General features: G+C 45.0%; 8 protein-coding genes across 8 annotated transcripts; 4 read left to right on the plus strand and 4 right to left on the minus strand.

The window, feature by feature from the left end:
• Nucleotides 1–2501: 2501 nt before the first annotated feature.
• GL218_09356 (putative transporter C3H1.06c) lies at nt 2502–4658 on the plus strand (the record flags this gene model as incomplete). Its single annotated transcript, XM_033586189.1, has 9 exons — nt 2502–2813; nt 2867–2962; nt 3023–3032; nt 3086–3111; nt 3175–3297; nt 3351–3553; nt 3606–3796; nt 3862–4159; nt 4232–4658. The coding sequence occupies 9 exons, from the start codon at nt 2502–2504 to the stop codon at nt 4656–4658; spliced, it is 1686 nt and encodes a 561-aa protein (XP_033439661.1).
• A 2799-nt stretch (nt 4659–7457) lies between these two features.
• On the minus strand, nt 7458–9639 carry GL218_09357 (Nucleolar GTP-binding protein 2; the record flags this gene model as incomplete). Its single annotated transcript, XM_033586190.1, has 3 exons — nt 7458–8363; nt 8715–8865; nt 8933–9639. The coding sequence occupies 3 exons, from the start codon at nt 9637–9639 to the stop codon at nt 7458–7460; spliced, it is 1764 nt and encodes a 587-aa protein (XP_033439660.1).
• A 417-nt stretch (nt 9640–10056) lies between these two features.
• Nucleotides 10057–10989, plus strand: GL218_09358 (uncharacterized protein; the record flags this gene model as incomplete). The annotated part of the gene is made up of 1 exon (XM_033586191.1): nt 10057–10989. One exon carries the CDS (start codon nt 10057–10059, stop codon nt 10987–10989), a length of 933 nt encoding a protein of 310 aa, XP_033439663.1.
• Nucleotides 10990–11360: 371 nt separating this feature from the next.
• Nucleotides 11361–14768, minus strand: GL218_09359 (putative ATP-dependent permease; the record flags this gene model as incomplete). Its single annotated transcript, XM_033586192.1, has 4 exons — nt 11361–14035; nt 14094–14384; nt 14441–14553; nt 14614–14768. 4 exons carry the CDS (start codon nt 14766–14768, stop codon nt 11361–11363), a joined length of 3234 nt encoding a protein of 1077 aa, XP_033439662.1.
• Nucleotides 14769–16443: 1675 nt separating this feature from the next.
• GL218_09360 (Capreomycidine synthase) lies at nt 16444–17721 on the plus strand (the record flags this gene model as incomplete). Its single annotated transcript, XM_033586193.1, has 2 exons — nt 16444–16944; nt 17005–17721. 2 exons carry the CDS (start codon nt 16444–16446, stop codon nt 17719–17721), a joined length of 1218 nt encoding a protein of 405 aa, XP_033439694.1.
• A 1831-nt stretch (nt 17722–19552) lies between these two features.
• Nucleotides 19553–20455, plus strand: GL218_09361 (Minor allergen Alt a 7; the record flags this gene model as incomplete). Its single annotated transcript, XM_033586194.1, has 3 exons — nt 19553–19579; nt 19804–19889; nt 19945–20455. 3 exons carry the CDS (start codon nt 19553–19555, stop codon nt 20453–20455), a joined length of 624 nt encoding a protein of 207 aa, XP_033439695.1.
• Nucleotides 20456–20828: 373 nt separating this feature from the next.
• Nucleotides 20829–22426, minus strand: GL218_09362 (putative transporter MCH4; the record flags this gene model as incomplete). Its single annotated transcript, XM_033586195.1, has 3 exons — nt 20829–21478; nt 21551–22101; nt 22266–22426. 3 exons carry the CDS (start codon nt 22424–22426, stop codon nt 20829–20831), a joined length of 1362 nt encoding a protein of 453 aa, XP_033439693.1.
• Nucleotides 22427–23575: 1149 nt separating this feature from the next.
• On the minus strand, nt 23576–24992 carry GL218_09363 (uncharacterized protein; the record flags this gene model as incomplete). The annotated part of the gene is made up of 2 exons (XM_033586196.1): nt 23576–24802; nt 24867–24992. The coding sequence occupies 2 exons, from the start codon at nt 24990–24992 to the stop codon at nt 23576–23578; spliced, it is 1353 nt and encodes a 450-aa protein (XP_033439646.1).
• Nucleotides 24993–27120: the final 2128 nt, after the last annotated feature.

Here is a 27120-nt window from a genome sequence, read left to right on the forward strand (position 1 = left end):
CGCTTTTTACCCCCGGCATCTTTAAAATGGGGCAAAAACCACACCAAATTTAAATGCTTTCTACGTAGAAAGCCAAAAGACTAATAGTTAGGTAGAAAATATTTAAAATAGCTATAAACGCTTTTTACCCCCGGCATTTTTAAAATGGGGCAAAAACCACACCAAATTTAAATACTTTTTACGTAAAAAGCTAAAAGACTAATAGTTAAAGGCTTAAAATTATATATAAAAATATAAAATCTTAAAATTACTTACCTTTTTTTATTAAGATTTAATATATAAACTATTTCTTCTTTTTTAAATATTTAATTAATTTATAATTAATTTATTATTAATTACTAATTAATATTAATTAAATAAAAATATTATATATAATATAAAAAGATATTATATATATAATAAATAAAGTTATTATATATATAATAAATAAAGTTATTATTAATGATATTTAATATATATTTTAATTTTAAATTAAAATACGTAAAAATATATATAAAATGAATAAGTTTGTTTTATTTAAGTTATATAACTAACATTTCCATAATAAATAATTAATAAAAAATTAATAAATAATTTTTTAATAAATAATAAAAAATTGATAAATTAATAAAAAAAATAATTAATTAAAATTTATTAAAATATTTAAATATTTTTAATAAATTTTACCATGTAAATTTATAAACACGTAAAAACGTTTACGTAAATTTACAAATACATGCGTTTTTTTAAATTTTAAATTTATAAAATTTAATTTAAATAAATTTCGGATATAAAATATTTAAATTTAAATTTAAACGTTTTTTATTTTTAACCATTTTAAATCTTATTTTAGTGTGCTAAGATTAAAATTCGAGGAGCGGCGGGCTTCGCCCGCTTTTGCCACACGCGCCACGAAACCCTTGGTCCGTGTGTTTGTATCTGTGGGGCGTGGGGGAGGCGTTCCTCGAACTTTAGTCTTAGGGACGTCTGGGGTTTTTAGCCGCACTTGGTATACATTTTAAAATTTTAATTATTTTTAATAAGACTTTTAATAAGACTATATCGACAACAATATAATAAACAATAATAACGTTTAAAATATTTTCTATTTTAATTACTCGGGGTTAGTCCTTTACTTTCGCTACCTTCCTGTCTTTTTTGCATGCTTATACGGCATTACGTTATAATATTGTAGGCCTTAACGTCCAAATAGCCTCAAAACGCTATACCCACGCGTTTACACCTACAACCACGCGTTTGTATTTACAACCACGTCTAAAATACCTTCTATTTTAATCACTTAAAGCTAGTCCTTTGCTTTCGCTACCTTCTCGTCTTTTTTTTATACTTATACGATATCGCGTTGTAATATCGCAGGCCTCGACGTCTAAAAATACGTAATAGCCTCAACGTTATACCCACGCGCCTACACCTACAACCACTTACAACCACCCACAACCACGTTTAAAATACCTTCTATTTTTTAGTTTAAAACTATTTATTTAATTGCGCAGACATTTTAACCCTTTTTGCATACTTATAAGACATCGCGTTGTAAAGTTATAAGCTTTGACGTTTAAATTACAGCGTTTGTTACAACCGGTGTTACGACCGGTACTATAGTTAATTTTGACCCAAAACGCATACGTTTTATTTAATAACCTTATTTAAATGATCAAATTAATATTTATTTTTTATATAAAGACTTTACTTATTATAAACGCGTTAAGATTGATATTTTCAATTGATTTAATTATTATTATACCAATTGAGGTAAAAATGTCTAAAATCGCCTTAAACTAAAGATTGGAAAATGTTTTCAAGGGGGTGTACCGGGGTGTGATTGGTTGGAGAAGGGTGTGGCTGGGGGAGGTACTTCCCCCCAAACCATTTTCAAATTTTTAGTTTGAGCTAACTGAGATAATTTAAATCGAAATAAATTTTTTATTAAATTTAAATATTTTTTATATAAAAAACCAAAAGATTAATAGTTAAACCGTTTAAATAAAAAATGTTTAAAATCCTTTTAAATTAAAAATTTAAAAATGTTTTAAAAAAGTGTGCCGGGGTGTGATTGGTTGGGAAAAGTTATGGCTAAAAAAAGTATTTCCTCCCGAACCATTTTCAAATTTTTAGTCTAAAGTCACTGAGATAAAAAAGCTTTGGGCTTTTTTTCTAAGTAATAAATGCTCCTTTTGGGTGCCGAGCCTTTCTCTTAAGTGCCGAGTCCTTTTTCAAAATATTCAATATATTTAACTATATAACCTCTGTAAACTCGGGCTATTATGGCAGCCCTTTGGGGTGCCCTCCAGTTAAGTCTTTCTATCCACCTTCCTAATCAAGCAAGCTAAAAACAGGTCAGATTGCAATTCGTTCCTGATCCCACCGTTGGAGACCGTCGGAGGGAATACATTTCTATTAAATGCAAGTCAGCAGCAAGTATCTAATTACTTCTTAGCCTGCAACATCGCCATCCGTCCAACTTCGTCGTCTTCGCTTCTCTTATTAATACGACGACTACGATGGAGATAACACCAAGCCCCCTGCCTCTTGAGGCACCCACAATAGTTCCTAAGGACGAGACATCTATCAACCTGGGCGATGATGGATGGAAACCCACCAAACGGTTCCTCCTAGCTTTCATGTCGCTGTTGACGATAGTATCAGCAGTAGCAATTGAATCGACCAGTTTACCCACCGCGCTCCCTATCATGAGCGCGGAATTAGGAGGCACTGCTTTACAGGCGTTCTGGTCAGGAACAAGTTTTCTTTTGGCCTCGACGGTGATCCAGCCAACTGTTGCCTCCATGTCGCATATTCTTGGTCGAAGAATAGTAAATCTCACAGTACCTCAAAATAAATATACTTACTAAGATGAGCCATTTAGATGCTGTACGTTAGCAGTGCTGGATTCGTGGGCGGCTCGCTAATTGCTGCGCTTGCGGGAAATTTCAATGTTGTGCTTATTGGGCGGACTATCCAGGTGAGTATAAGACTACCGAAGATATCATAGTTGTATCATAACATAGTCTAACAGAATTAGGGGGCGGGAGGTAAGCCGTTAAACAACTTTGATGATTGGAACTCATACTTATCGTTTCGTTAGGTGGAGGGCTCATCGTGCTTTTGGAGGTAAAACTGTCCCTTCTCGCGTGATATAACGATTGAAGTACCCTAGACTGACACTTTAGTAAGATTCTCATATCCGATCTCGTGCCTCTTGCGCATCGAGGTACTTGGTTCAGCATCAACTCGGCAATGTGGGGTATTGGCACTGCTACCGGGCCCTTGATCGGAGCTGGATTTGCCCAGGACATCGTAAGTATCATACTTAGTTTCGGTAATTTGCTGATCAAGCTGATTTTCGAAAGACTTGGCGATGGATATTCTGGATCAACTTACCTATTGTCGGCGTTGGGATGTTCTTAGTCACATTATTCTTGAAGCAAGCTCAGGTACCGGGACATATCGTCGAGAAGCTGAAGAGGTTTGACTGGCTTGGCTCCGTCTTGTTTTCCGTTAGCTCTGCCTGCTTTTTATTCGGTATTACCACCGGAGGTGTTGCGTTTCCGTGGTATGCGTTAAGATATCCGTATCTCAGATTCTAGAGCGCTGACAATCTATAGGACATCTTATCAAGCTCTCTTGCCGCTAATTATCGGGTTCTTGGGAATGCTCTGTTTTGTTTATTGGGAATTCTGTTTTGCGACAGACCCTATCGTAGATAGACGCATTTTCGCAACTTGGACGGCAATCTCGGCTTATATTCAGACTATGCTACACGGTCTTATCTTATACGCAGCAATATACTTCCTCAGTAAGGCCGTTTCCAATATGACTCGGCAAATAACACTATACATTAAAGCTAATCATTTCTCATAGCGCTATTCTATCAAGCCGTAAAGCTGTATTCGCCAGTGACTTCAGCTATCGCTCTACTCCCAGAAACAATTGGCTTATCACTCTCGAGTGTTGCTGTAGGAGCCCTGACGGGTATGACCAAGAAGTATCGATGGGCCCTCTGGGGAGGATGGGTTTTAACTACTGCCGGTTCTGGACTTTTATACCTCCTAGGCACAGGTACTACTGTTACGCAATGGGTATTTTTGAATATCCCATTCGGTATTGGAGTTGGCATGCTGTTCACGGCTGAACTCCTAGCTATTCAAGCTGCAACGAAGTATGTAATGATTATCTAGTTAAACCTCTCTGACGGAGGTTTCAGATTGTGGCCTATGCTAACACCTTGTAGACCTGAGCTCAACGGTGAAGCCGCGGGCTTCTTCTCGTTCATCCGCATTTTTGGCCAAGCCCTAGGTGTCGCTGTCTCGGGAGTGATCTTCCAAAACTCGTTGAAGCAAAATCTTCTTAGAATACCGGGGTTCGCGTCCCTAGCAGACGAGTACTCGCGCGATGCTACCGCGATAGTGGCTCTTATCCACGACATGGTTGATGGAGATACAAAGACGCGAATGATTCAAGCATTCTCAGATGCCCTAAGTTCGATATGGCTGTCACTTATAGCGTTCTCGGCCGCAGGCTTGTTATTGAGCTTGACGGTAAAGGGCTACTCCATGACCCAGGAACATGTCACTGCGCAGCATCTGGTCCAAGAGAAGGGTGGGGATGGAAACGTGGAGGCTGGTGTTTTGGATAATACCGAAGATAAGAAATCGTGAATACACGACGCTACTGATATCTATTTGGATTCGGCTATCCCTATATTGCTAGCCTTGCTCTTTATATTGAAGTCTAAGTTGGAATGTAGCTGATATGAGCATTTTGACTATATCAGGCATCGAATAAAGGGTATAGGAATTGTTGGCCCGGTAAATGTAGCATGTTAGGATGTTCACCAAGAACGCAAATGTACATCTTCCTATACAATAACCGGGTAGTAAAGTGTCTCTCCCAAGACCCTTTGACTGCATAATCAGAAACTAGCTTTAGTATTTCAACTATCCCTAAGTAGTTTTCGAGCCCACCATTTTACACTCCTCCAAGAAGTCGAGTGGATAAAGATTCAAACCACATTGTACCAAAAAAGGGGCACCGCTATGCTTCGATGCATAGAAACCACCTGTAAACCGGTTCGAATAAATCATACGAGAGCAGGAAGCCTTGTAATTTATCTCCCATCCTCCCTTATCTATAATCCTCCCATTCCTTAGCACTTTATAAAAGTACCCTCCGATATCCATCACCATAGGTACGTACGCTTCAGCATTTCAAAAGATATAACCCGATTAGTACCTCAGATATGTTCTGTTGGTAGTGCAAGCACACGTCTGAGCCTGGTCTATCGCGCATCTCGACAACAATATGCCCATCCTCACCTGGGCATGGAAACTCCAATGGCTGTGCGCTCATGCCGGGTTCCAGGTTTACTGCTTCGAGTGGCATTACAACAGGCGGCGCATTATTATAAGTTGTGTTCCTCGGGTCAGCTGGCGGTTCCTCTAGCAGCACGAAGCTCACTAGTCCGGTGCCGTTCAGCGTATAGAAGGGACGCTGTTGTTCCTGAGCAGAAGGCAAGTCGAAGATGAGAGCACACTGCTTGTTTGAGTCTGAATAATCAAGATCGAAGACAAATATGGCGGATATGTTTGGAGTTACCAAAACTACCATGTTAGGATTTGAGCCGTTACTCGTATCCGGTTTGCTCTTGTCGACTAGAATGATTTCGTCGGGACGCTCGAAGATAGGTGTTTCACAGTTGCTAGGGACTGTAGCAGGCGTGCCCGTGGAAGCCGACGATGAGGTCGTAGTGGTTCCATCATGCGAAGAAATTTGAGCTGTGTGGCTTGTTGAGGCATGGAATGAAGCTGTAGTAGAAGTCAAAAATGACCTACTTGTGCTAGCTGTGCCAGCAGATAGTCTCGATGAAGTGCTCGCACTAGCACATGGAGGCCGGCAGCTATCGGCATGAAGCGTAATGCTGGAACAGTCGGCACCGTTGGGTTCTAAGTATAAGTTTACCTCGTCTCCGTCGCCTGTCTGACATTCGTAAAACAAAGAGTGGTGTTGGTACGACACACCGCCATAGCACCCAATGACAAAGCCATGGCCTAGTTGTTGATTCGAATCGCATTGAAGTATCAACGTAGGAGCTAGAAATATAGTGTATTGAGTTAGTTAAATCCTAGCAAAGGAGGAGTTTGATAAACTAGTAGAACATACGAGTCCACCAGCAACCTCTCCCTTGATGATCAGTAAAGGCATCACCGAACCAAGTAAAGAGGGACGGCGCTAAGTCGCTCCCAACTCGTACCTGGCCATCCGCCAATTGACCGACAGATTCATTATTACCGCTCCCTATTGTTAAATGAAAGGCACACCCGGCGTTTATTGGAGGGGGAGCTAGGGATATGCTCTGCACAGAGGCAAGCGAGGCTAGAAACGCGACGAGTATGTTCGCTAGCAGCATCTTGGTAACAAAGGCTTGGAGTTTTTTAAGAGTCCTTAGGGAATTTCGGACGAAGCCAAAGCTAGGTGTTCTATAAAGAGAGCTTCCCAAAACCAGGCCAAAAAGCTACCAAGGTAGATCAGGAATATTGAAGGAACTCAAGGCGAGCAATTCAGATTAGAGACAAGATTGCAACAATAATATTCAGGAAAGGATCAAAGGGTAGAAATGTTTTAAGATCAAAGACGGCAAGAGTGAAGTGATATCTTAGATACGTAATTATCGAAAGTATACAGAGTTCGCTCCTAACCTATATCGTAATACCATTCGTACCTGTGGTCATTCAAGATAGGATCATGGGTAACCACGAATATCAAATAACGATGGAAGTCGCTTAGGTTTTAACGAGCGTAGCAGCAACATCATTAAAAGGGGTGTTTTCTCTCGAAGGAAGAACAACTTTATAGACTGTATTGTGTCTGCCTAGGATATAGATTCTGCTTAGTATTTCTACAAGCGATGAGTTTCGTGATAGTATCAAGTATTATCACATTTAATCGCAACAAGGACATGATTAAAGCGCGAGGGATTGATATGTATTTATGAAGCTACGAGAGAAGTATCATATTTCTATGTAAACCCACTTAGCCATCATAGATCCTATTGTCCTACTAGCCCGTTGCCTTAGTTTTCCACCCCTTGACGAGGTAACTATTGCATTTACTTGATGTTCCATTTGGACAGAAGCTGGTGGGCTCTCATGTTAGACAAGATTTGGGATCTCTCAAATCCATGTCTGACGGAATCTGCATATTAAAACTAGCCCGATTTCTATGTAACCTCAGGCAGTCGTGCAAGGCCGGCTGCTAGGTGAGCATAGAGATCCCTTCCGCCTGCTGTGTCACCCGACGGAACTGGTTGCAGCCGGACGTCACGCATATATGCGCTTCGCCTGCATGCCGGCCAATCCATTCCTTTTTAGACGACATCGAGCGTAGATAGGCTAGCCATGATTTGACCTAACAAAATGAGTAGGACATACTGACTGTTTCTAAGGAGTAGAAACGATTACTCATCCTTCGTCTTCGCTGCCGTCGCTATCATCAATATCGCTCAGCTCATCCAGGGGTATCATATCATCTTCTTCATCTCCACGGCCAGCTGCAGCTTCATCATCCGATGACTGGTCGTCGTCGCTGCTGAAACCTTCAAACTCTTCTTCGTCCTCGCTTGCACTCGCTTGCTCCCCAACGGACGTAGCTGATGCAGCCACGGTTGTATCCGGGACGCTCTCCAAGTCTTCCCTCTTTCGTTTCTTCGGCATCTCTCCGAGTCTACCTCGGCGTCCTTCAACGCCTTTCCCGTGGTCCCCTTCCACAATAGGTGCAGGGGTAAACCACGGGATCTTGCCCCTCATGAAGTCTGTTATTACCATCTTAGCAACTCCATCAACATCCGGCTCTCCACCCTTCAATAGACGGCCACCCTTTCGGGCAAGAAGCTCCAAAAAGTGAATATGGTCGTTCCACCCCTTGATTTCGTACGTTCGTTCCATATGATGCTGCTTGACTTTTGCCATCAATGCAGGAATGTACTGTTCGGGTTGCTCTACCATCTCAACACGAACCACGCCGCGAAGTAGGATATCCTGAGGCGTATCACTCTGATTGGGAGGAACCACACCGGGGCAGTCTATAAGATATATCCGTTTCATCAAGGTAACATATTGCCAAACTTTGGTCTCTCCGGGGATAGGAGCTACAGTGGCGACCTTCTTTCCACGTAGGGTATTGATGATAGACGACTTTCCGACGTTGGGATAACCTATTAATCCGACTGATACCTGCTTCCGATCCTTGTGCAATTGCGAGAATTGACGAAGAAGCTGAATAAGGGAACCTTTGCCAAACGGGTTGGTCACGCTTGAGTGAAAAGCAAGGGTAGGATAGTCGGTAGAGAGATTTCGAACCCAAGCAGCCTTGGACAGTATTAATATTTGGTCCAAATATAAACGGCTGCAAAAATAGAGAAAAGAAGAGAAGAGAGAAAAAAAGATGTATGAATCACTACTAAGAAATCTACCACTGACGACCCTAAATGGGTAGATAGATCTCAACTCAAAATGAAACACGGCCTAACTAATGGCAGTACCTCAAGACGAGGCTCCGCCAGTTCCCAACCCGAGGGTTAGGAACAGCAAGTTGAGATATTTAATCTCCCAATAACATAACGGATACTTCTCATCGAAAGTAAGAGGAAGTACCCTGACTAAAATCATTGGGGTAAAGGTAGGTAAGAGATAGAAGAAATATAGGAAAATAGTACTTACAGCCACGCTCGTAGGTACCAAGTCGGTCTTGTTTAATACGAATATGAGGTGCTTGTGCGGTGCCTCTTCTCTTAGGTATTTCTCGACACTACGACATCGAGTTCCCAGAGGGTCGCGGGCATCTAATACGTGGATAATAACGTCCGAAGCGCTATTCAATATTAGTAAATTGTCTTCCGTAAATATAACCTCATAGAAGTAACAAGATATTGACATACTCAAGAACTTTGTATAACTCATTCCATATGCGCTTACTGGTCCCCTTGCTAAAAATCGGTTCGATAGCCAAAGTGAGGGCGCCCTCGTTATCAGGTTGGCCCTCGCTAGGTCCTTCGAGATCAACCCCCGAATTTCCACTCAATAGCTTCAATTGCTCGAGGTGGTCCTTATATGTGTCCATGCTCTTCTCAGTGTCATCAGCCAAGTCTTCTAAGCTAGATACACCCAGCTTGACTCTTTTGCGCTGAGATTTCGGACCGAAGGCATCAGCAAACGGCGAGCTCTCGATAGTCATCTTGGCCTTATGCAGCTTCAAGCCATTCTTCGTATCCGAGTTATCTCTGATAAGACTCATAGGAAGCTTATTTGTCTTTAGTAGGACTTGGTAAGGGTCTTTCGCTTTCTCGGCCATAGCATCGCGGAATGCTGTGAGGGAATCTTGCGAGATGACTCGAGTGTTGGTAAACCATTTCCTATTGGGCTCGACGCGAGCTGTCGGTGCATCCCAAGACTGGTATTTGGCAGCTTGGATGATTCTACCATCAGCATTTCGTACGGGTTTTCCTTCATCCTTCCGTATGTTCAAAGCCTTGACTCTTTTCGCGGAACGATAAAAGTTCTCGCCCTTAACTTTAAGATTGTCCATGCCCGAACCCGACTTGCCCTGCCGGACCAGCCGGTTTCTTTCCTTCTTACCAGTCCCCATAGCGCTCAAATTCGTGAGCTTGAGAGGTACGATGGGAAGGAAAATGGGTATATGAAGAAGTCAGTTGGAAAAAAAGAAGATGGCTGATGGGGGAATTGGAACTTTTTTTTTTCTTTAGACTTATCTAATCGCGCTAAAGTCGGCGTAGAAATTTGATTTTACCGAGACTTATCCACAGACCCCACCTTTAGCACCGCACCACCCAGACCTTGAACTATCAAAAGTGGGTCTCACTGAATTTCTTTGCATGTAACTTTTTTCGAAGCAATTCAACACAAGACTACGGATTGGACAATTGCGATATTTGCGATATCGAGGGATGCGCGACAAATTTAATAGCCTCAATTAATTAAATATTCTGTGTGTTAATAAAGAAGTGCCTACTGGCACACCACACACATCGCACATCCCACCGATATGCCACCATTACTTCCTCGGTCGGCTCTCCTCCCAAGAGGATCCATATCACGAGCCCTCTTCTCCTCCACCGCCGCCAGACCCTCGCCGCCCGAGATCCCTCCAGAGTCCCCTCTTTTCATAAACATTCCGAACCCGCCGCAAGATCAGTCCATTGAAGCCCTGCGCGAACTCAAGCCTATCAAGGGTCATCTACCCGTACCGCGCCAGGTTTTCAAGAAGCGTGATGGTCACCTTAAGCCCCAAGATGAATGGCTTTCGCGGTCTGCACCTGAGCCCTCCTCCGAACGCTCTAAACAGGCCCCTCGCTCCGAGATTCAAGCATGGAAGCGCCAAATAGCCGCTTCCCGCCGAGAGAACATGCGCGAGGGTGTTCGCGCTCTATACTCTCGGAAGCAGCTCTTCGATAGCCGGCGACTTGAGCGGCAGACTGCGAGGCTAGCTGCCCACAGAGCCGCTGCTACGGCCCCCGAGCGTGAGGACGAGCGGTTAACTCGCGGCTCGATCAACGCCGGCACATTACAAACTAAGGTACATCCGGACCCGGATCGTTTCGAGCGGGCCCTCGAATCCCGCGCGCGCACCGAGTCCCTGACCACACAGAGAAGCGAGGCCCGTCGTGACGCAATCCAGGAGCTATATATGAAGGCACGATCCTTCATCGTCGACGAAAAGGATCTAGAGACCGAAGTCGAGCGCCTGTTTGCCCCTGACTACTGGAAGAAGATGGGTCTGTCTGCTAGCGGTTACGAGGTGAACAATATCTGGGACTTGGACGGCAAGCCCAAGACCATTGCCAATATGCTGAACGATGTATCGCGGACTACAAGTCTATTGGTGAAGAACCTAGAAACAGAGAAGACCCGAACCCTCAAGAGGCAGAAGGAGGTTGCCGAGGAATTGACTGGTGGTAAACTGGACGAAGTCTTGTAACGACTTGAGAACAGATGCAAGAATTGTAAATATATAAGTCTATTAGATCGCACCATTGCTCTTTGGACGACAGCCGCAGCATACTCAGACATCGATGCCAATTACGGTTATCGGTATAAGTTTGACACCTTCACAAAAGTTGTACCATGTATGTATAAAACGACACTTATGATCTACAATGTCGTATGTGCCTAAACCTTGAACGCCCCGAATGACCCATATGCCCTTGAGCTACCCAGCCCAAGCGTTGCCGAGCTATGCAGGAAATATTGAGACACTGCATTAGATGCCAATTTGGCCAATGCCCTGATAGATACCAACATCAACATAATTCTACATATATTTCCGAAATTTCCTTCATCGTATCTAGTCTACCGCTTCTCCACGAGCAAGAAATGCATAGCGACGTATGCTAACACCACGAAGACGCCAGCAAACACGCCAAGGTTAGCGATGTCCATCCATTTTGATCCGTTATTAAAGCCGAACGAGCTCAGAATCGCCGCACCAGGAACCGTGATGTCGAGACCATATTTCCTATCTACAAGCGTCAACTTGAGGACCTCATTAACAATGAGGGCTTCGAAGCCGTAGTGGAAGATAGACAGAGATTGTAACCAGAGTGCAGCGTCGGGAATTGCGTCATGGTTTAGAAGTAATCCGGCAAACAATAATGAGAAGAGCATGACCAGGCTACCGATCAAGTTCGCAACGCTACCGTCTTTACAAACCACACCGATGAATAGACAAATCGAGGCAGCAGCCAAGTTGAATAGTACAAGAACGAGCATGAATATGAAAAAGTGCGCTGTGTCCGGTACGAGCCCTGTCATAGGGTATATAATGGCTCCCATCAAAATCGGTGGAATAATCCGAAGAGGTATGATGTCGAATAGGACCTTCGCGAGGAAATACGTGATAGGTGCATAGTAACCATTCGCTCTCTCTCGGACAAACAGAAGCCTTTCAGATGCAAAGACGTTCAAGCTGGTCAGAGTGCTAAAACCGAACAGGGCCAAAAGGAAAAAGAATAAGCCGAGCCTGTTTTGGAATCCGGGGATATCATCAGTGAGACCATAGAATAGATATCCCGATAGAACTGCAAGTACAATGGCAATAGCATAATGAGTTAACATGAGGAGCGGGTTGCGATAGAGATTCCTCCACGTTCTTTGCGAGAGGATGATGAATTGGGTCAAATAGCCGACACGAGCATAGCCACGACCAATTGCGCTTCCGTTCGAATGTGTACCGTTTCTTCCGTTGCCATTCTGGCCGTTAGCAAGTTGAGCACTGGTCACAACCTGTTGGATTTCTTCATGTATGTTGCTAGAGATGTCAGACCCAGCATAAGCATAAACAAGGCCGTCGAGGTTCGTTTCGGCAGACGGTGGAAGATCATGGACGTCTTCGACAACAACTTGTGGAACAGTGCCGGCGGGTTGTCGTCGTAGCTTATACGATCCAATCTCCTCTTCCACGTCGGATGATGCGGCTGTGTCGACAGTATTCTTTCTCCTTGTGAATAACTCACGCTCTTGCCTTGCTCTAATCGAATCCTTTCGTTTGCCTTTAGGCCGGCTTGAAGATGGTTCGGTCGAGCTGTCTTCGGCGATACTGGTAGCTCTGGAGATGCTTGCGATAGACTTGACTGCTGTTGTGCTGCTAGGGCCAACACTCGCAACGTCGTTCACTAAAGATCCATCGTCGAATGTACCGGAAGAACCGGCATGCATTGTAAGGTCAACAAGATAATCCGCAATGTTGAAGCCAGGGGGGCAGCTATATCCAATTTGGTCGAAATACTCTTGGCACTGAGAGAAGGGACCAGAGTACACGGTCTTACCCTGGGCAAGAAGAATCAACCGATCAAACAAGGCGACGATGTTCGAGCGAGGCTGGTGAATAGTGAATATAACTGTTCGTTTATACGTCTTCGCTAGTGTCACGAGACACTCAATGACATTGAACGCGTTGTAAGCATCCAAACCACTGGTTGGCTCGTCAAGGAAGAGGATCGAGGGGCTGGTAACAAGTTCGCAAGCGATACCGACACGCCTCTTTTCGCCACCAGAAATGCCTCTACCTTTGCCCTCTTCGGATCCGATCAGAGAATCACGAATGTGATAGATACCAAGCTGTTTCTCAACCTCATAGACCCTTTGCTCCTTAGCCGAGCGACCCATTCCACGCGGGAGACGAAGTAGGGCACTGGTAAGAATCGTTTCGTGGACAGTTAGGGTCGGAAGCATAGTATCTTCCTGGTCGACGAAACCTACCACACTCTTGTACTCAGAATCTGTGACCTTTTCTCCGTTCACGTAGAAGTCTCCCGCAGTCTGGCCGCGCTTGTTCTTGCGAGCTAGTATATCTAAGAAAGTAGTCTTCCCAGCGCCTGAAGCACCCATAATAGCCGTGATCTCCCCAGGATGCGCGATTCCTCTTATATCTTTTAGGATAGACTTCCCATTCAGCCCGTAAGCGACATTTTCGAAGTATAGGGTCGCCGGCTTATGGTCGACCATCAGCTTCGTAGATTCGTCGTCAGAATCGTCAAGGTGGATGGCTCCGTATCGGTACTGTCGGCGAGACAAGTACCAAATAAGCAAGACGACGGCAACGAGGAACAAAGAGCATCCCGCAATTACGCCCGCGATCAAGGGCGTGTTGATCTTCTTGATAGGGCGCTCGTATCCGGGAACCTGCGTGTGATAGAGACACTCTCCAGAGCGGCATTCCAACTCGATGCTCTTGTCGCCGAAGAAGTTCTCTACCATCCAATCCAAGGCTGGCTCTTTAAATTTACAGTTATTAATACCGCCATTCTCTTGCAAGCAGTTGAAAGTAGCAGGGCCCTGAACTTCGACTTTGAGGAATTCGGTCAAGTCGATGGAACCCTCGGCACCGCAGAGCATGCGATCCTTAATACAGCCACACTTAACATCAGGACACTTGTAGTAACTGTTGTTCTGATCTGAGGTGAAGTCTGCGGTAGACTCGCAGTTCTCTAGGTGGCAATAAAAGGATTCGAGTCGATCAATCCAGACTAATTAATTAATATGGTCAGTAACGTTCGCCTCTTCGCAAATCGAGTTTCCACTTACATTGAAAATCACACACTCCTGACTCTCTCGCGCAAGTAAAGGTGGCCTGAGGTATCTTGCCCTCAAGCATTGTAAGGATCTTCTCGTTCGTAACGCTGCACATCTGGTGATTTTCCTCTACAACCTCGCCGTTCTGGTAACAGACACCGCCATCTCCAGTTTCCATGAGAGCATTGCAGGCGTTATTTTGGGTACAGACATTGCAGTTGATTCCGGTCCAGCCTTCGTCGCATTCGCAGGTATCGCCTGATCTTATCGGTCGATCCTTGCCACGGGCGAGCGAACCGCAAGCTATAACACGGTCAGCCAAGCTCAAGCTAAGTAGGAGCTACAACGGGGAGCCATACTGGGTTCAAGACAATCGTCGCCTCCAAATCCTGATGGACACTCGCATTTCCCATTGTATTCGTTACATTCGGCGTACTGACCGCACTCATAGGCCGGGAGGAGACAGTTAAAACTAGACGGGGAAATGAGTCAACTTTGGAACGATGTAAACCAAATAGTTAGGTTGACATACCACGGAGGACAATCAGCTGGTCGGTCACCGAAGAGAGCTAGCTGCGCTCGCAGCGAGTCGAGCTGGGTGTAATTCTTTTGGCCGGCAACAAGATATGATAAGGAGAGCGCGCCGAGAGCCGCAAGCCGAAGACTCGGCGGCGACATGATGAACATTGCCGGTGAGGCTCAATGTAATCGATGATGGTGGATACTCTCTCTCGACTACGTTGGCAATGTTGACGAAGGGAAAAGACGGAAGTTGGCGATAGGCTGGTACATTAAACTAAGTACAAACCCCACGAAAGCTCCAAGACAACGTGTTGAAGAGCTGGAAGTGTAAGTTGGTTGGTTGGCCAGCTGACTGCGCCACCCTTACACCACCAGCTTAGGCTTACTTGGTTAGATGCGCGGTCTTATGCTGGTCTTAGCTAGCCGCGTGTGTGATGTCAGGGCTGGGATTCGATATCGACAATGTCACGAGGAGAATATGATGGATGGTATGGATGGTATGAATAGAAAAATGGTGAGATATGATAAAACTAAAGAAGGAATAATTTGAATACTACCGACCATAAAGCCCGATGATGACTTGCCAGAGCAAGTTTGGTTTGAGAGAGAGAAAAAGATAAGAGCGGGAGTTGGACGGTCGCAATAGAGGAACCGAGCTCGGGAAATGGGAGGTGGACCCGACCGAGACACCTGAGCAACTGCTGAGATACCTTTATGGAAGGTACCTGCCCCTAAGCTGTAACGCCGTAGCAGCGCACAGCCCGCCAAATCCCCAACATATGGGTGGGACTATCGGAGGTTTTTTAAGATCTTCTCCGACCCCAGATATGAAAATACAATTACATAATTCACCTACGAAGAGGTAATATCTTTTAGGATTTACATCGTTATAACCGACTTTCATTAAGTTTATAAAATTCGATAAATAATTCAAGTTTCCGTTAATCTCTCCAAAGTCCCATTTGAGACGAATATTTCTTACAACATAATACACCAGAGTACTTATTGGGTGTTTTAAGAAATGAACTATTATCTCTCAAAGCTCAAGACTCAAGAAAACCATTACGCAACCCATTTTGAGTCCAAATTAGTCACAGCAACTAACATCATCCCTAAACAGTGTATACTAAGTCTTCGAGATCATAGCGCGAGACGAATCCATTCCGTAAGTTATAAAGTTAAGGAAAGGTTCGTGATACTATAACAGTTAGGTTGGAGGTTTGACGTGTTAAGCCCGGCTGTTTCGTAGGTACTCTAAAGAACGCCAGTGTGATAAGATATCCTTCTCATTATTAAACTAGAAGCTTAATCGTTAGTATATAAGAGACCTCTCACTATGCTATTGCTTATAAGAGATGGCTCGGTGATACCATGCCGTCAGGAATTAACACATAAACAGATAGCTATTTCAACTACGTAAAGATTATACGTAAGGAAATACTTAATAGAAAAGCAAAAAGATTTCAATATATTCTACAACATATTCAGTCACTGCGTTACTCACTACATTATGTAACAAAATACAACGTCTTCCATTCGTAGTCCCCGTAATCTCCGCACCTAGGTAACAATACCGAAGAACGGCGCCTTTAGAGTCCCACAGCACGCCCTTCGCATGTCGAAAGAGAGATATATACCTTAGGCAGGTAGATAAATATGTTCAAACAAATCACCTGTTATAAGGTACAATAGCTTGTTATACCTAAAATTGCCCTCTTTAATATAATTAAAATATTGTAAATTTCAAATTACTAAAACAAGCTACCATCTTCTTTACGGCCTTTATTAAAGGTCAAAATCTTATAATACCAACTTGAAGTATTCTCATAGAAACATCAATATGGTGAAAATTCCAGTGTTTGAGGTAGAGCAGTGGATGGACAGGTATGAAAATACGCCAGGGGCACTGAACATCGCCGAAACATGCTGCTCGTCTATATCGATTGATCAACTTGTACAATTCAATAGTGATAAACAAAGCGACGCTCATCCCCTGATCGATTTCTCTATACCTATGACATACGGTCCGATTCGGGGATCCGACGAGCTTCGGCGGAATATCATAGCCACGTATAACGAAGATGTTGATACGGCGACGGTCGCTCCTCTGTCTACCGAGAACGTTATTGTTACCCAGGGAGCCATATCCGCCAACCACTTAGTATTCTACAGCCTCATCGGGTCAGGGGACCATGTTATTTGCGTCCACCCAACTTATCAACAGTTGTATTCTGTCCCAGAGTCATTAGGTGCCGAAGTTTCCCTATGGGAGCTCAGGCCGGAGAATGGATACATCCCCGATGTCGCCGAGCTTAACACCTTGATTAGGGATAATACGAAGGTATGTCGTCTTTCAGCTCAAGATTCATGTTTCTTATCTCCAGCCAACTTACTATTCTAGATGATCGTCATTAATAATCCTAATAACCCAACGGGAGCGACGATTCCAAAAGAGGTCCTGGCGAAGATAATCGACGTCGCGCAAAGACACGGCATCATCGTGTTCTCAGATGAAGTTTATAGGCCGCTGTTTCACAGTCTCGACCCGGGAAAGATTCCACCGTCAGCACTGGCATTGGGTTATTCCAAGGTCGTAGTTACTAGTTCAATGTCTAAGTCATGGGCCCTAGCAGGCATTCGAGTGGGTTGGGTGGCATCGCCGGATGCTTCCATCATCGAAACCATCGCGTCCGCTCGTGATTATACCACTATTAGTGTGTCACAGCTCGACGACCACTTAGCACGGTACGCTCTAAGCGCCTCCGTGCGGCCACAACTCTTAGAGAGGAACATTTCTTTAGCTAAGGAAAACGTACGACTACTGGAACAATTCGTTCAGGACCACTCGAGCGTATGCTCCTGGGTGAAACCGACGGCAGGAACCACGGCTTTCGTGCAGTTTAAGAACAAGGAAGGGGCTCCGGTGGATGATGAAGCCTTTAGTAAGGACGTTTTGGATAAAACTAAGGTGCTGTTTGTATCTGGGTCTCGATGCTTTGGATATGGCCAGACTTCACCCTTTCGTGGGTTCGTCCGCATCGGATATGTGAACAAGACGGAGATACTACGCCAGGCATTGGAGAAACTTGGCTCATATTTAGTGGACAATTTGGAGTAAAGATCAAGCGAGTAACGAGATTAGAACTCGAGTTTGATATTACCTGTCATTCCATCTACTTAGATATTAACTTGAATTTCCAATAATTCCCTGTAAAGTTGATACGACAACTCAATCATCAGAAGGCACTTGGGAATATCTGGAAAGGGGAATATATCTCTCCATGGAGTCTCGTTACCGATTCGCCGCATTTGGAATCCGGTCGGTTTCCGGGCTGTAACCTACCTGGTACCGGGTAGAAAGAAAGAGGGTGGGAACAAGGGAAAGCTGCCTATCTGCACTGCGACGACATTGCCGTAATCTAACATGCCAGATAACAGTACCGCATCGATACGACTCTAGATTGACATATTCCCGCGGGACACGGAATCATGCCGTATAAAAAGGAAAGCTGCTTTTCAGCCTGAGCCTGTTAAAATCAATCTCTATAACTCAAGTGCTGGAACAAATCAGCTCTAGATAGTGAAGTAGGTAAGGAGAAGGATACCGAGATGAGAAAGAAAAGAGAAAAAAGTATGGCCTAGATTTTAAGGCAATTAAAATTTAGTCAGGCACAAATGTACGTCAAGGTAGTATTGGACGATAGGCTTCAAGATGGCCGGGTTCCTAGCAAGGGTTAAGCAGATTATTCTAGCATTACACATATGATGAAGACATTACGCTTAGATGATGCTGACTCGATAATTTAAGAACGACAAACATCCACAGCACGTTTTCCGAACCCATATTTGATTTTTGATTCCATGTTAATTCCCCGCTCCGTTGGGCGATGATGCGGAGCGAAACGATATAATAAGATCCATAGAAAGATCCATGTATATACTGGGGCCGCCCGATCTCAAAATCGCATAAGAATTACGCGAGCGGGTGTAAGCCATTAATCAGCACCTAAGCCGATTTTATCATCCGGATTGGGGCAATAAAAGAAAAAAAAATACCAGTCTAACTCGAATATGTACGGGGTTGACCCACTGAGCTGTGGTTGGAGCCGCAAGACATACATACATACATCAACATGTACTTCATACTAAGGTGTGTGTCAGTGAAAAGCCATTGTAGGTAAACATAGGTCTACTTGGGTGGTTCGTATAGAAACCCGTTAGTCTATTCCTCTTAGCTATTAGTTTATTCCCCCCTGATCCAGCTTGATGGAATACTATCTACCTAACATAGGTAAGGTACTTCCTAACCTACATACGTCTAAAGTACTTATGAATCAATAAACTATGATTACATCAAAACTATGTTACATTACCAATATGCATCAAACATGAAGAGAGCTACCTTGGTGGCTGAATATGCACAAGCTACTAGCTAGTAGTTGGTTTGAGATACAGCGCCATTACGACTCTATCATTAAGATATACCGCTGGAGGAGTGGAGATTGTGACAATCATTGCTGGGGTAGACTTGGAAGACTGAGGGAGAGGGAGAGAGGGTGAGAGAGAGAGGTGAGTAAGACAGAAGAGAGGCTAGATCAAACTTCAAACCTGCCGAATAGGATCGACCTAGTTGCGACATATACATACCTACATTACAAGGTGCCTTACATGTATGTACCTTATTATTAATGGATGATAAAGACAAATAAGCAAAAGTAAAGCACGCCATCCCCACATCTCTCCATCAACGGTGCCCACTAGTGGCTGTTGTCTATGATGTAAATGCGAGTATAAAGTCGACGGAGTGCCGTCGTTAAGAATGGACTTGTTCTGTACAACTTCACATCGAACTATATAATAATATTCAAGTATCTTTATATATCTAAAGGTTTTAGTCTATTTCTTTATCAAGCGCAGCAACTAGATACCCCTATTTTCATTTATTCACAATGGCACCCAAGATTGCTATCGTCTATGTAAGTTTTTGTCTTTCACATGTCATTCCATATTTACGAGATCCGTGTGGGTGGTTGGGTAAAAAGAAGACTTGGATGTTCTTAGTCAATGGATCATATCAGGAACTCAGACTGGTCATGATTCATGAATTGACTAAGCTGAACTATCAAACTTCCCAATATCCTCCCAACTCCCGGCTCGTGACCTTTCGATACTATAGCGACTAACATGCGTTTTATTATAGTACTCCACCTATGGCCATGTCCGCCAACTAGCCGAGGCTGAGAAGCGCGGCATTGAGAAGGCTGGTGGTACCGCCGATCTCTTCCAGTAGGCACCGCTCTCCACGTATCCTTCTCCTGATATGTGCTAATAAAACAACTAGGATTCCTGAGACTCTCTCCAAGGAGATTCTGGCCAAGATGTATGCTCCTGGCCCAGCTGCCGATGTCCCGGTCTTATCGGATCCGGCGACTCTCGAGTCGTACGACGGTTTCTTGCTCGGTATCCCGACGCGCTACGGAAACTTCCCGGCGCAATGGCGCGTATGGTGGGACCAGACCGGAAAGCAGTGGCAAAGCGGTGCTTTCCACGGCAAGATGGCCGGTCTCTTCATCTCAACGGCCTCTCTAGGCGGTGGTCAGGAGTCGACTGCTCTAGCGGCCATGTCCACCTTTGCCCACCACGGCATCATCTACGTCCCCTTCGGTTACGCCAAGGCCTTCGGCACTCTGACTGACCTTTCCGAGGTCCACGGTGGTGGCCCCTGGGGTGCTGGTACCTTCGCTGCAGGCGATGGCTCGCGCCAGCCCAGCGAGAAGGAGCTCTCCGTCGCTGAGATCCAGGGCACCGAGTTCTACAAGACCGTTGCTAAGTTCGCTTCCGGATCTGCGTGACTACATGATGGCAAGGATAAAGAGACACCAGCTGCGACCGTCACGCAGACAGAGGGAAAGAAAGAAAAGAAGCAGAGTGAAGGCCCATGCGGTTTACCTACTAAGTGTGTGATAATGTAATTCTCATCACCCAGAATGCTTTAACAATTAAAATAAATACAAAATTATTGAATAGACTGGACGATTTTCTCTAGACACCCTTGATAGAAAAATGCGTAACAGTTCTCATGTTTTAATCAATAAAATCATCTTATCATAAGTCAAAATTCGTATACCTATGCTGTAATATTAGGTAGGTATATGTTCATGATATAGATATATGTTAACTACCCCTATTCATCAATACCTCAGCTATATATCACAACCTTTCAAATCACACCTTTGTACTTCTCACTCTCTTCAAATGCAAGATTTGCGTACCCACAAACCCGAGCCCCCCTATAAACACCGTCGTAGCACAATACGCAATCAATCCCCTCCAAGCTCCGTCATCATTCACATCTTTCAAAATTGCACCCGCAACTGGCGTTCCCACCAATACTGCTATTCCGATGAATGCGAACAACATGCCCATACGAGTACCAAGGCGGCCTAGATCCGGCGTAAGGGTCACGATAGCACTAGGAGGCAAGCTTGCAACCCCCCCGTTGAAAAATCCAAAGAGTATCGCAAACGTAATTGTTCCTCCGAGATCATGCACGCCGAGCCAGCTGAAGGCAAGGATACCGGCGCCTAGTGTCATTGCGGCTAACATGTTCATCGAACCCAAGTAGTCGGCAACAAAATTGGGCAAGATACGCCCAAAGACGCTGCCGGCGTTGAGCAACGTGACTAGATACGCAGCTAGGTCGGCGCTCGCGATGCCGCGTCGTAACGCAAACAGTTGCAAATAGAAAAACGGCACGAACATTCCCATGAATGACGGCAGGGCTGAAATCGCGAAACTCATAAAGGGCACATCCCGTACGGCGTCGCGGTCGAAAAAGGCACGCTTATGTCGAGGCGGCGCGACACGTGGGCGCACTACAAAGATAGATGTTAATAGACAAGCTAAATAGGGGAGAGAAAGGAGAAAGGAAGCTCAACAGCACGTACTACAAACCAGCGGCACGACAAGCAGCCCCAGGAGAATAAACGCCATCACGCGCGTCGCCCACCCAAACCCAATACGCGGTTGTAGCCTACTAAACAGGATCGAAAAGACAATGCCCCCAACAGGCGAGCCTGAAGACTGCAAACCTAACGCCAGCGCGCGTCTTCGCGCAAAATACTGGCTCAATATCGCCGCAGACGGGAGAAACAACAGACCGCACCCAATTCCCACCGCAACACCCTGTGCCAGTAAGACCTGCCAGTACGTCTTACACAAGGACGTCATGAACAGGCCAAGCACAACAAGGACCGAGCCCGAGATGGTCAGCGCGCGGAAGTGGCCCGCGTCGAACAGCGGGCCGGATACCAAACCGCCCATATTGAGGAGGGCACCTTGCAAGGAGCCGATCCAGCTGATGTCAGAAGATGTGCTGGACCGGAGGAGATCGGTCTCGTAGTACGTCTGGTACACGCCAAACGAGTTGATGAGGCCCCAGCTCGCAAGCATGATGACGAAGGCTCCGAGGACTTGGAGCCATGCTACTAGGCCGCCACTGTTTATGTAACGTTAGTACATGTAAGTCCAAGTAGAAAGTCGTGTACGCATTGAAGGGTATTTTGGGGTAGGCATAGGAGAAGGCCAAGGCAATGGATCTGACTTCCAAGCCTATTTGTAATAGAAAGACATGTATGTGAACCAAGTCTAAAAAATACGTACTCCGGAACACCAGAAGTCTTCGGTTCCGCCAGTGGCGTCGCCGTCGCTTGAGGAGACTTCACATCCGCATCTTCCGTACGGTCCACGGAATCCTCGAAGATCTCCGTCCCGATCTGCGAGCCCGTGTTACTATCATTTTCGCTACCCTTTTCTTTTTCCATAGTAGCTTTCGGCACCGTTGCTTTTGGCTTTTAACTAATCCTCCTTCTCCTACGTTGCGACTGTCTACGCTTTTAACCCTATTTATCTAGGGGTTCTCCTCACCGCCAGCTTGGGGTTACCGAATTCTAACCCGCGGAACCACAAACTAGAAAAATGATGATAATATGCGAGGATAAGGCACATTGATGCAATTCGGGGATGAGGTCTGCGGTCCGCGGTTAATTATTAATCAGTATAAGTCGTAATCGATTTTCTTTATTTACCTACCGGAGGTGGCATCCCTATACGTCAGCAATACGATGTCGCCTTTCGTTTTTTTATCACTTGCTTGATTGGGACACGGCCTGTTTAAGCGAGGTTAAATTCCATGAACCCCTACGTACCTAGGTAGATATACTGTTTACCTCTAATCAAGAAATAGAAATGGTATATATAATTACATTCAGGTAAGTCTAACTACTACCCTATTCTACTAACTTGGAAAAAAAATCTGTTAAGATATACACAATAAGACTACAACGTCGAAGCCCTTTCAATAAGCAGTTAGCTTTATTAGTTGTAATCGGACTCGCCCCGTACCAGCACCTACTTATTCACCGAATTCCGTCAATATATAAACACCTCAGGGTAACAGAGGACGGACTTATAAAGGACTTTAGGTTATAACACATAAAGTCTCTAGGAACTAATGTTGTGGGCTGGCACTAATCTCGTAACTTCGGGGTTCTAAATTATGATCGAATATGAAGGGACAAGATGTACTTGAATTGCGAAGGCGAACTATATTAAATAGCCCAATAGCCAGTGTATATCAACCATGTTCTGAGCTATACCATTTAATGCCGAAGATAGTACTTCCTTTCCAAATCTCTCGTTCTTCTCAGTTCCAAAATGAACTTTCCACACCAAGACGCCTTGCAAGTAATGATACAGAATTCGTCTCGTGTCGTGCTACGCTAATTTCCAAAGTTGCTCATACATGTGTGGCTGCTAAATGCCGACAAATTAAGAATCTGGTTTGTAGTTCTGATCGTATATTATCTCTGTGACGACTTATATTATGTGCTGAGCTGTTTCTCTCCCTGCACAAGCCGCGGGCGTGTATGCCGTCTCCAATCTATGAGTTAGAAACAGTGTTGAATAGATGTTTAGTGAGGAGAGTCGTTGGGATGTGCTGTTGATGGTTCGATTACAATCCGTGGTAATCTCCCAATCCGCAAGCTGGGCAACTGCGGAACACCCCCAATTCCCCTTGAGGATCTCCTGGTCGAAGCTGTGTCACGCGCACCATCTGTTGTCGAGAGATCTCCGCTCTCCGTCATCGTGTCTGTAGTCTGTGCGCTTAATCGTCGCTCGTGACCACGCGCTGGGTCCGTGTAGTCGGGTGGGGGCTCATTAAAGAGAGGTGTCGCAGCCCCCGATCTTGCATCGTCTAAGCTAACATCCTCATAATCCGGTGGAGGCATTTCGACGTCGCCTAGGTCCGCCTCGCCAATTATTTCCGGGCTTGATCCGGCTCGGGTATGATTACTTCCTATCCGTGGCGTGGATGTGTTAGACCTTAACCCTGGAGATGGAAAATCGCTATCGAGACTGAGAACAGAGCTGGCGCTACGATCTCGACGGTGGGACAGACCCGAAGGCGAGCGCGTGGATAGGGCAATGCTAGCCGCATCTGATAACAACCCTACGCCTTCGCTTCCATGGCTACTTGTGCGGACTCTCGTACCATTCAGTTGCGCTACACCAAGCTCGTGATAGCTAACACTGGAGACGGCACGTTGTCGCTTTTCCTTAATCTGCCCGTACGCATCGCGTAAGTCATCCACGGCGCTGTTATCGCGTGCGGCTCGTCTTTGGGCTGCTAAGTCGCCTAACACCCTCGTATCCCCGCGAGCTCTCGCCTCTTGTGCTAAGCGACGCCGCTCTTCCCGTTCGGCACGTTCCTGTCTTCTTGCCAATCGGATCTGAAATAGCGTCTCCATCTCTTCGTCCCGCATACTCTCAAGATCCTCAGCGGTGGGATACTCTACCACAACATCAACGCCATCGCGCTCCCCTTCGCGGCCAATGACCTGCTCGTTTTCGTTTGCCTTCTGCTTATATGCGGGAAGAGTTATAATGGATCGAATAGACGTATTTCTATCTATCTGTGATACTGTGCTATTTCGATTCGTTTGCGAAACCGAGAGGGTAGAAGTTGAGTGGCCATCTCGTCGCCTTCTATTCCGAGCCGATGTCTCAGTAGACTCGGACTCGGCCGTTTGCTGGTACTTGCCTCGTTTCGCCTGTCCGAAACCGAATTTCGTCCTGTAGCGGAAAAGGCAGAAGGACAAGATAACGACCAATAATATACCACCTATGATTCCAATGATCTACAGCAAAGAAGGGGTTATTAAGACGAATCGAAGCAAGCTGAGTTGGTATTGAATAACTTACCACAAAGATGGTTTTTGATGGCGGATGTCCCTGATCACTGGGACCACCGGGACCTCCAGGACCTCTAGACGCCAATTTGCTGGCACCGGATCGAAGAGGGAGAGGGATTCGATATGGAAGCAGCATTATGAAGTATAAATGAGTATAAACGAATGACTATAGTGTGATAATTTGCGACGCCGTCGGGACGCACCCGATATCGTGAGTTGGCAGCCTGCAAACTCAAGATTATTTCAGGACGGGCGCCGTGCGCTTGACAACGGCAAGAAGCCGCAACTAATTAATAACGACAAGCTAATCGGTCGCGTCGACGGTAATTCAAAAGAACCAATCTTGTTCGGGAGTGGTGCAGATGAGCACGGATGGGGAAGATAGCGGCAAGGTCGGCGAGAATTAGGCACGAATATTGCGATGATAGCACTAGTTATGACGGACTGGTCTTGTAAATAGGGACGACTAATTTCGCAAAGACTAATCCAACAACACCAGGTATAGACAGAATAGAATTAGTAGATGTCTCCTATATTGCGCGGGTTTACGAAGAGATCTATGTAGTCTTCAATTCAAGCTCGGTTAAGAGGGACAAAAAGAATTAATAGTCTTCGGGTTTGATATGCGATTTGAGCTTAAGCGCCGGCAATATAGTGGGTATAGAATAGTAAAACTGTCCGATGGGGTAGGATGGTATTAGACTAGTAAGACTAGGAGTCGTAAATTTAGCTGTAAACTGACCACGAAGAAGAAGAAGAAGATAGTAAACTACCTCCTGATAGATAGCAACGGAGATGAAGGTGGAGATGAAAAGAAGAGGACGAGAAAGTCGCAAGATACAAGAAGCTGGAGGAGTGGGGGGGGGAGGACAAAACGAGGTACATGGTTAGGTTACAGCAGTCTAAAGACCCGGCAGCTGCGGTACACACACACGGTAAGAGCTACACTAATATATCTCACCTGGGGCGGTACCTTTACTGCTAATATGATTAGTGTTGATACATGTACTAAAGTAGGCAGTAGGTAGGTGTAGCTTAGCTTAGGTTAGGTAAAGGTAGGCATAAGGCAGGCACAAAGCGTGGCAAGGGTACCTAAGCAGGTTATTGATTGTAGCCTCGACCCTTCTATTGAATCCATTCAAGTGTTTCCCGACTAATAGAAACATTAGCTTACCACACCGAAGTCCCGGTAAGCGCTTGGTTGGTTACCTACACTTTTACATACATGTCTCAACCTGTCTAACCTTTCAAAGACTTGCCGAGTTACCTATTATTCTTTTTCCTTAGAGGTATCTATTTGTCTTCACATCTTAAGTGCAACTAGAATTATCTACAAAGCTTACCTACCTACCTGATAAGTTATTACAAGACGAGATCAGCGAAATAGCTAAATAGCGAAAGAGCGAAATAAGGACCGGGCAAAATATTAAAAAGACCTCCGTGCCGTGACTTTGTCAGCCTAGTTGAGGCTGGTTCTACTTGAATCCTTCAGAGTCCAGACTAGGTTCCCCAGTCTATAGTCCACGAGCCAACCCGTCAACCTCGATGTTACGTGATTCGATCGCCCGATCTAGTTCTCGGTAATTTTAGATTTAAGAAGATAAAAGGACGCCGACGTAACGATTGATCTAGTATAAGAGAATCTATTATTATGTATAATCGGCAATATTTGCAGCATCGCATATAAGTGTAAGAGAGAAATTCTTAACGGTAATTTTTTTTGGCGGTAATAATAAGCTGACCTTGTGCAATCCTGAAGAAACGTTTCTCGATACGAAAAAAGTATGTATACGACACCTCGGCCGTCATCGCTTCGGCTGATTCGCCTTGGTTCATTTGGTCCGCGTACCTTTATGCGGGCTGCCTCAAACTTACAGAATAATAGGTCAGGTACCTTAGGTGCTTAGCCTGCTATGCCATATACCAATGAGCGCTAAAACGTTACAACTTCGAAAAAACATAAGAAAAAAAAAGAATCCCGTTGACAAATTCTTCTTGTTCGCTTTTCGCATGACTACGTCATCCCCTGTCCGTGCGGATATTCTCCTTCCTGATCAACGTTAATGAAATCATTTACTAGCCCTATATTATGTAAAACGTGCCATATGGGCCATACGTGGCTGTGGATTCAGTGAATTTCTAACTGCGCCTTGTTGATCTGTACCCTCTCTCGACTCTCAAGCCGTTCCCTTTCCATGCCTGTGAATCTCCGTCCCTGGTCGATTGTGCTAGGGCTGCCAGGTCCCTGGGAAAATTCCCTGCGC

This window comes from Daldinia childiae (genome assembly GCF_008694065.1).
Source record: "Daldinia childiae strain JS-1345 chromosome Unknown Scaffold19, whole genome shotgun sequence".
NCBI classification, from domain to species: Eukaryota; Fungi; Ascomycota; class Sordariomycetes; order Xylariales; family Hypoxylaceae; genus Daldinia; species Daldinia childiae.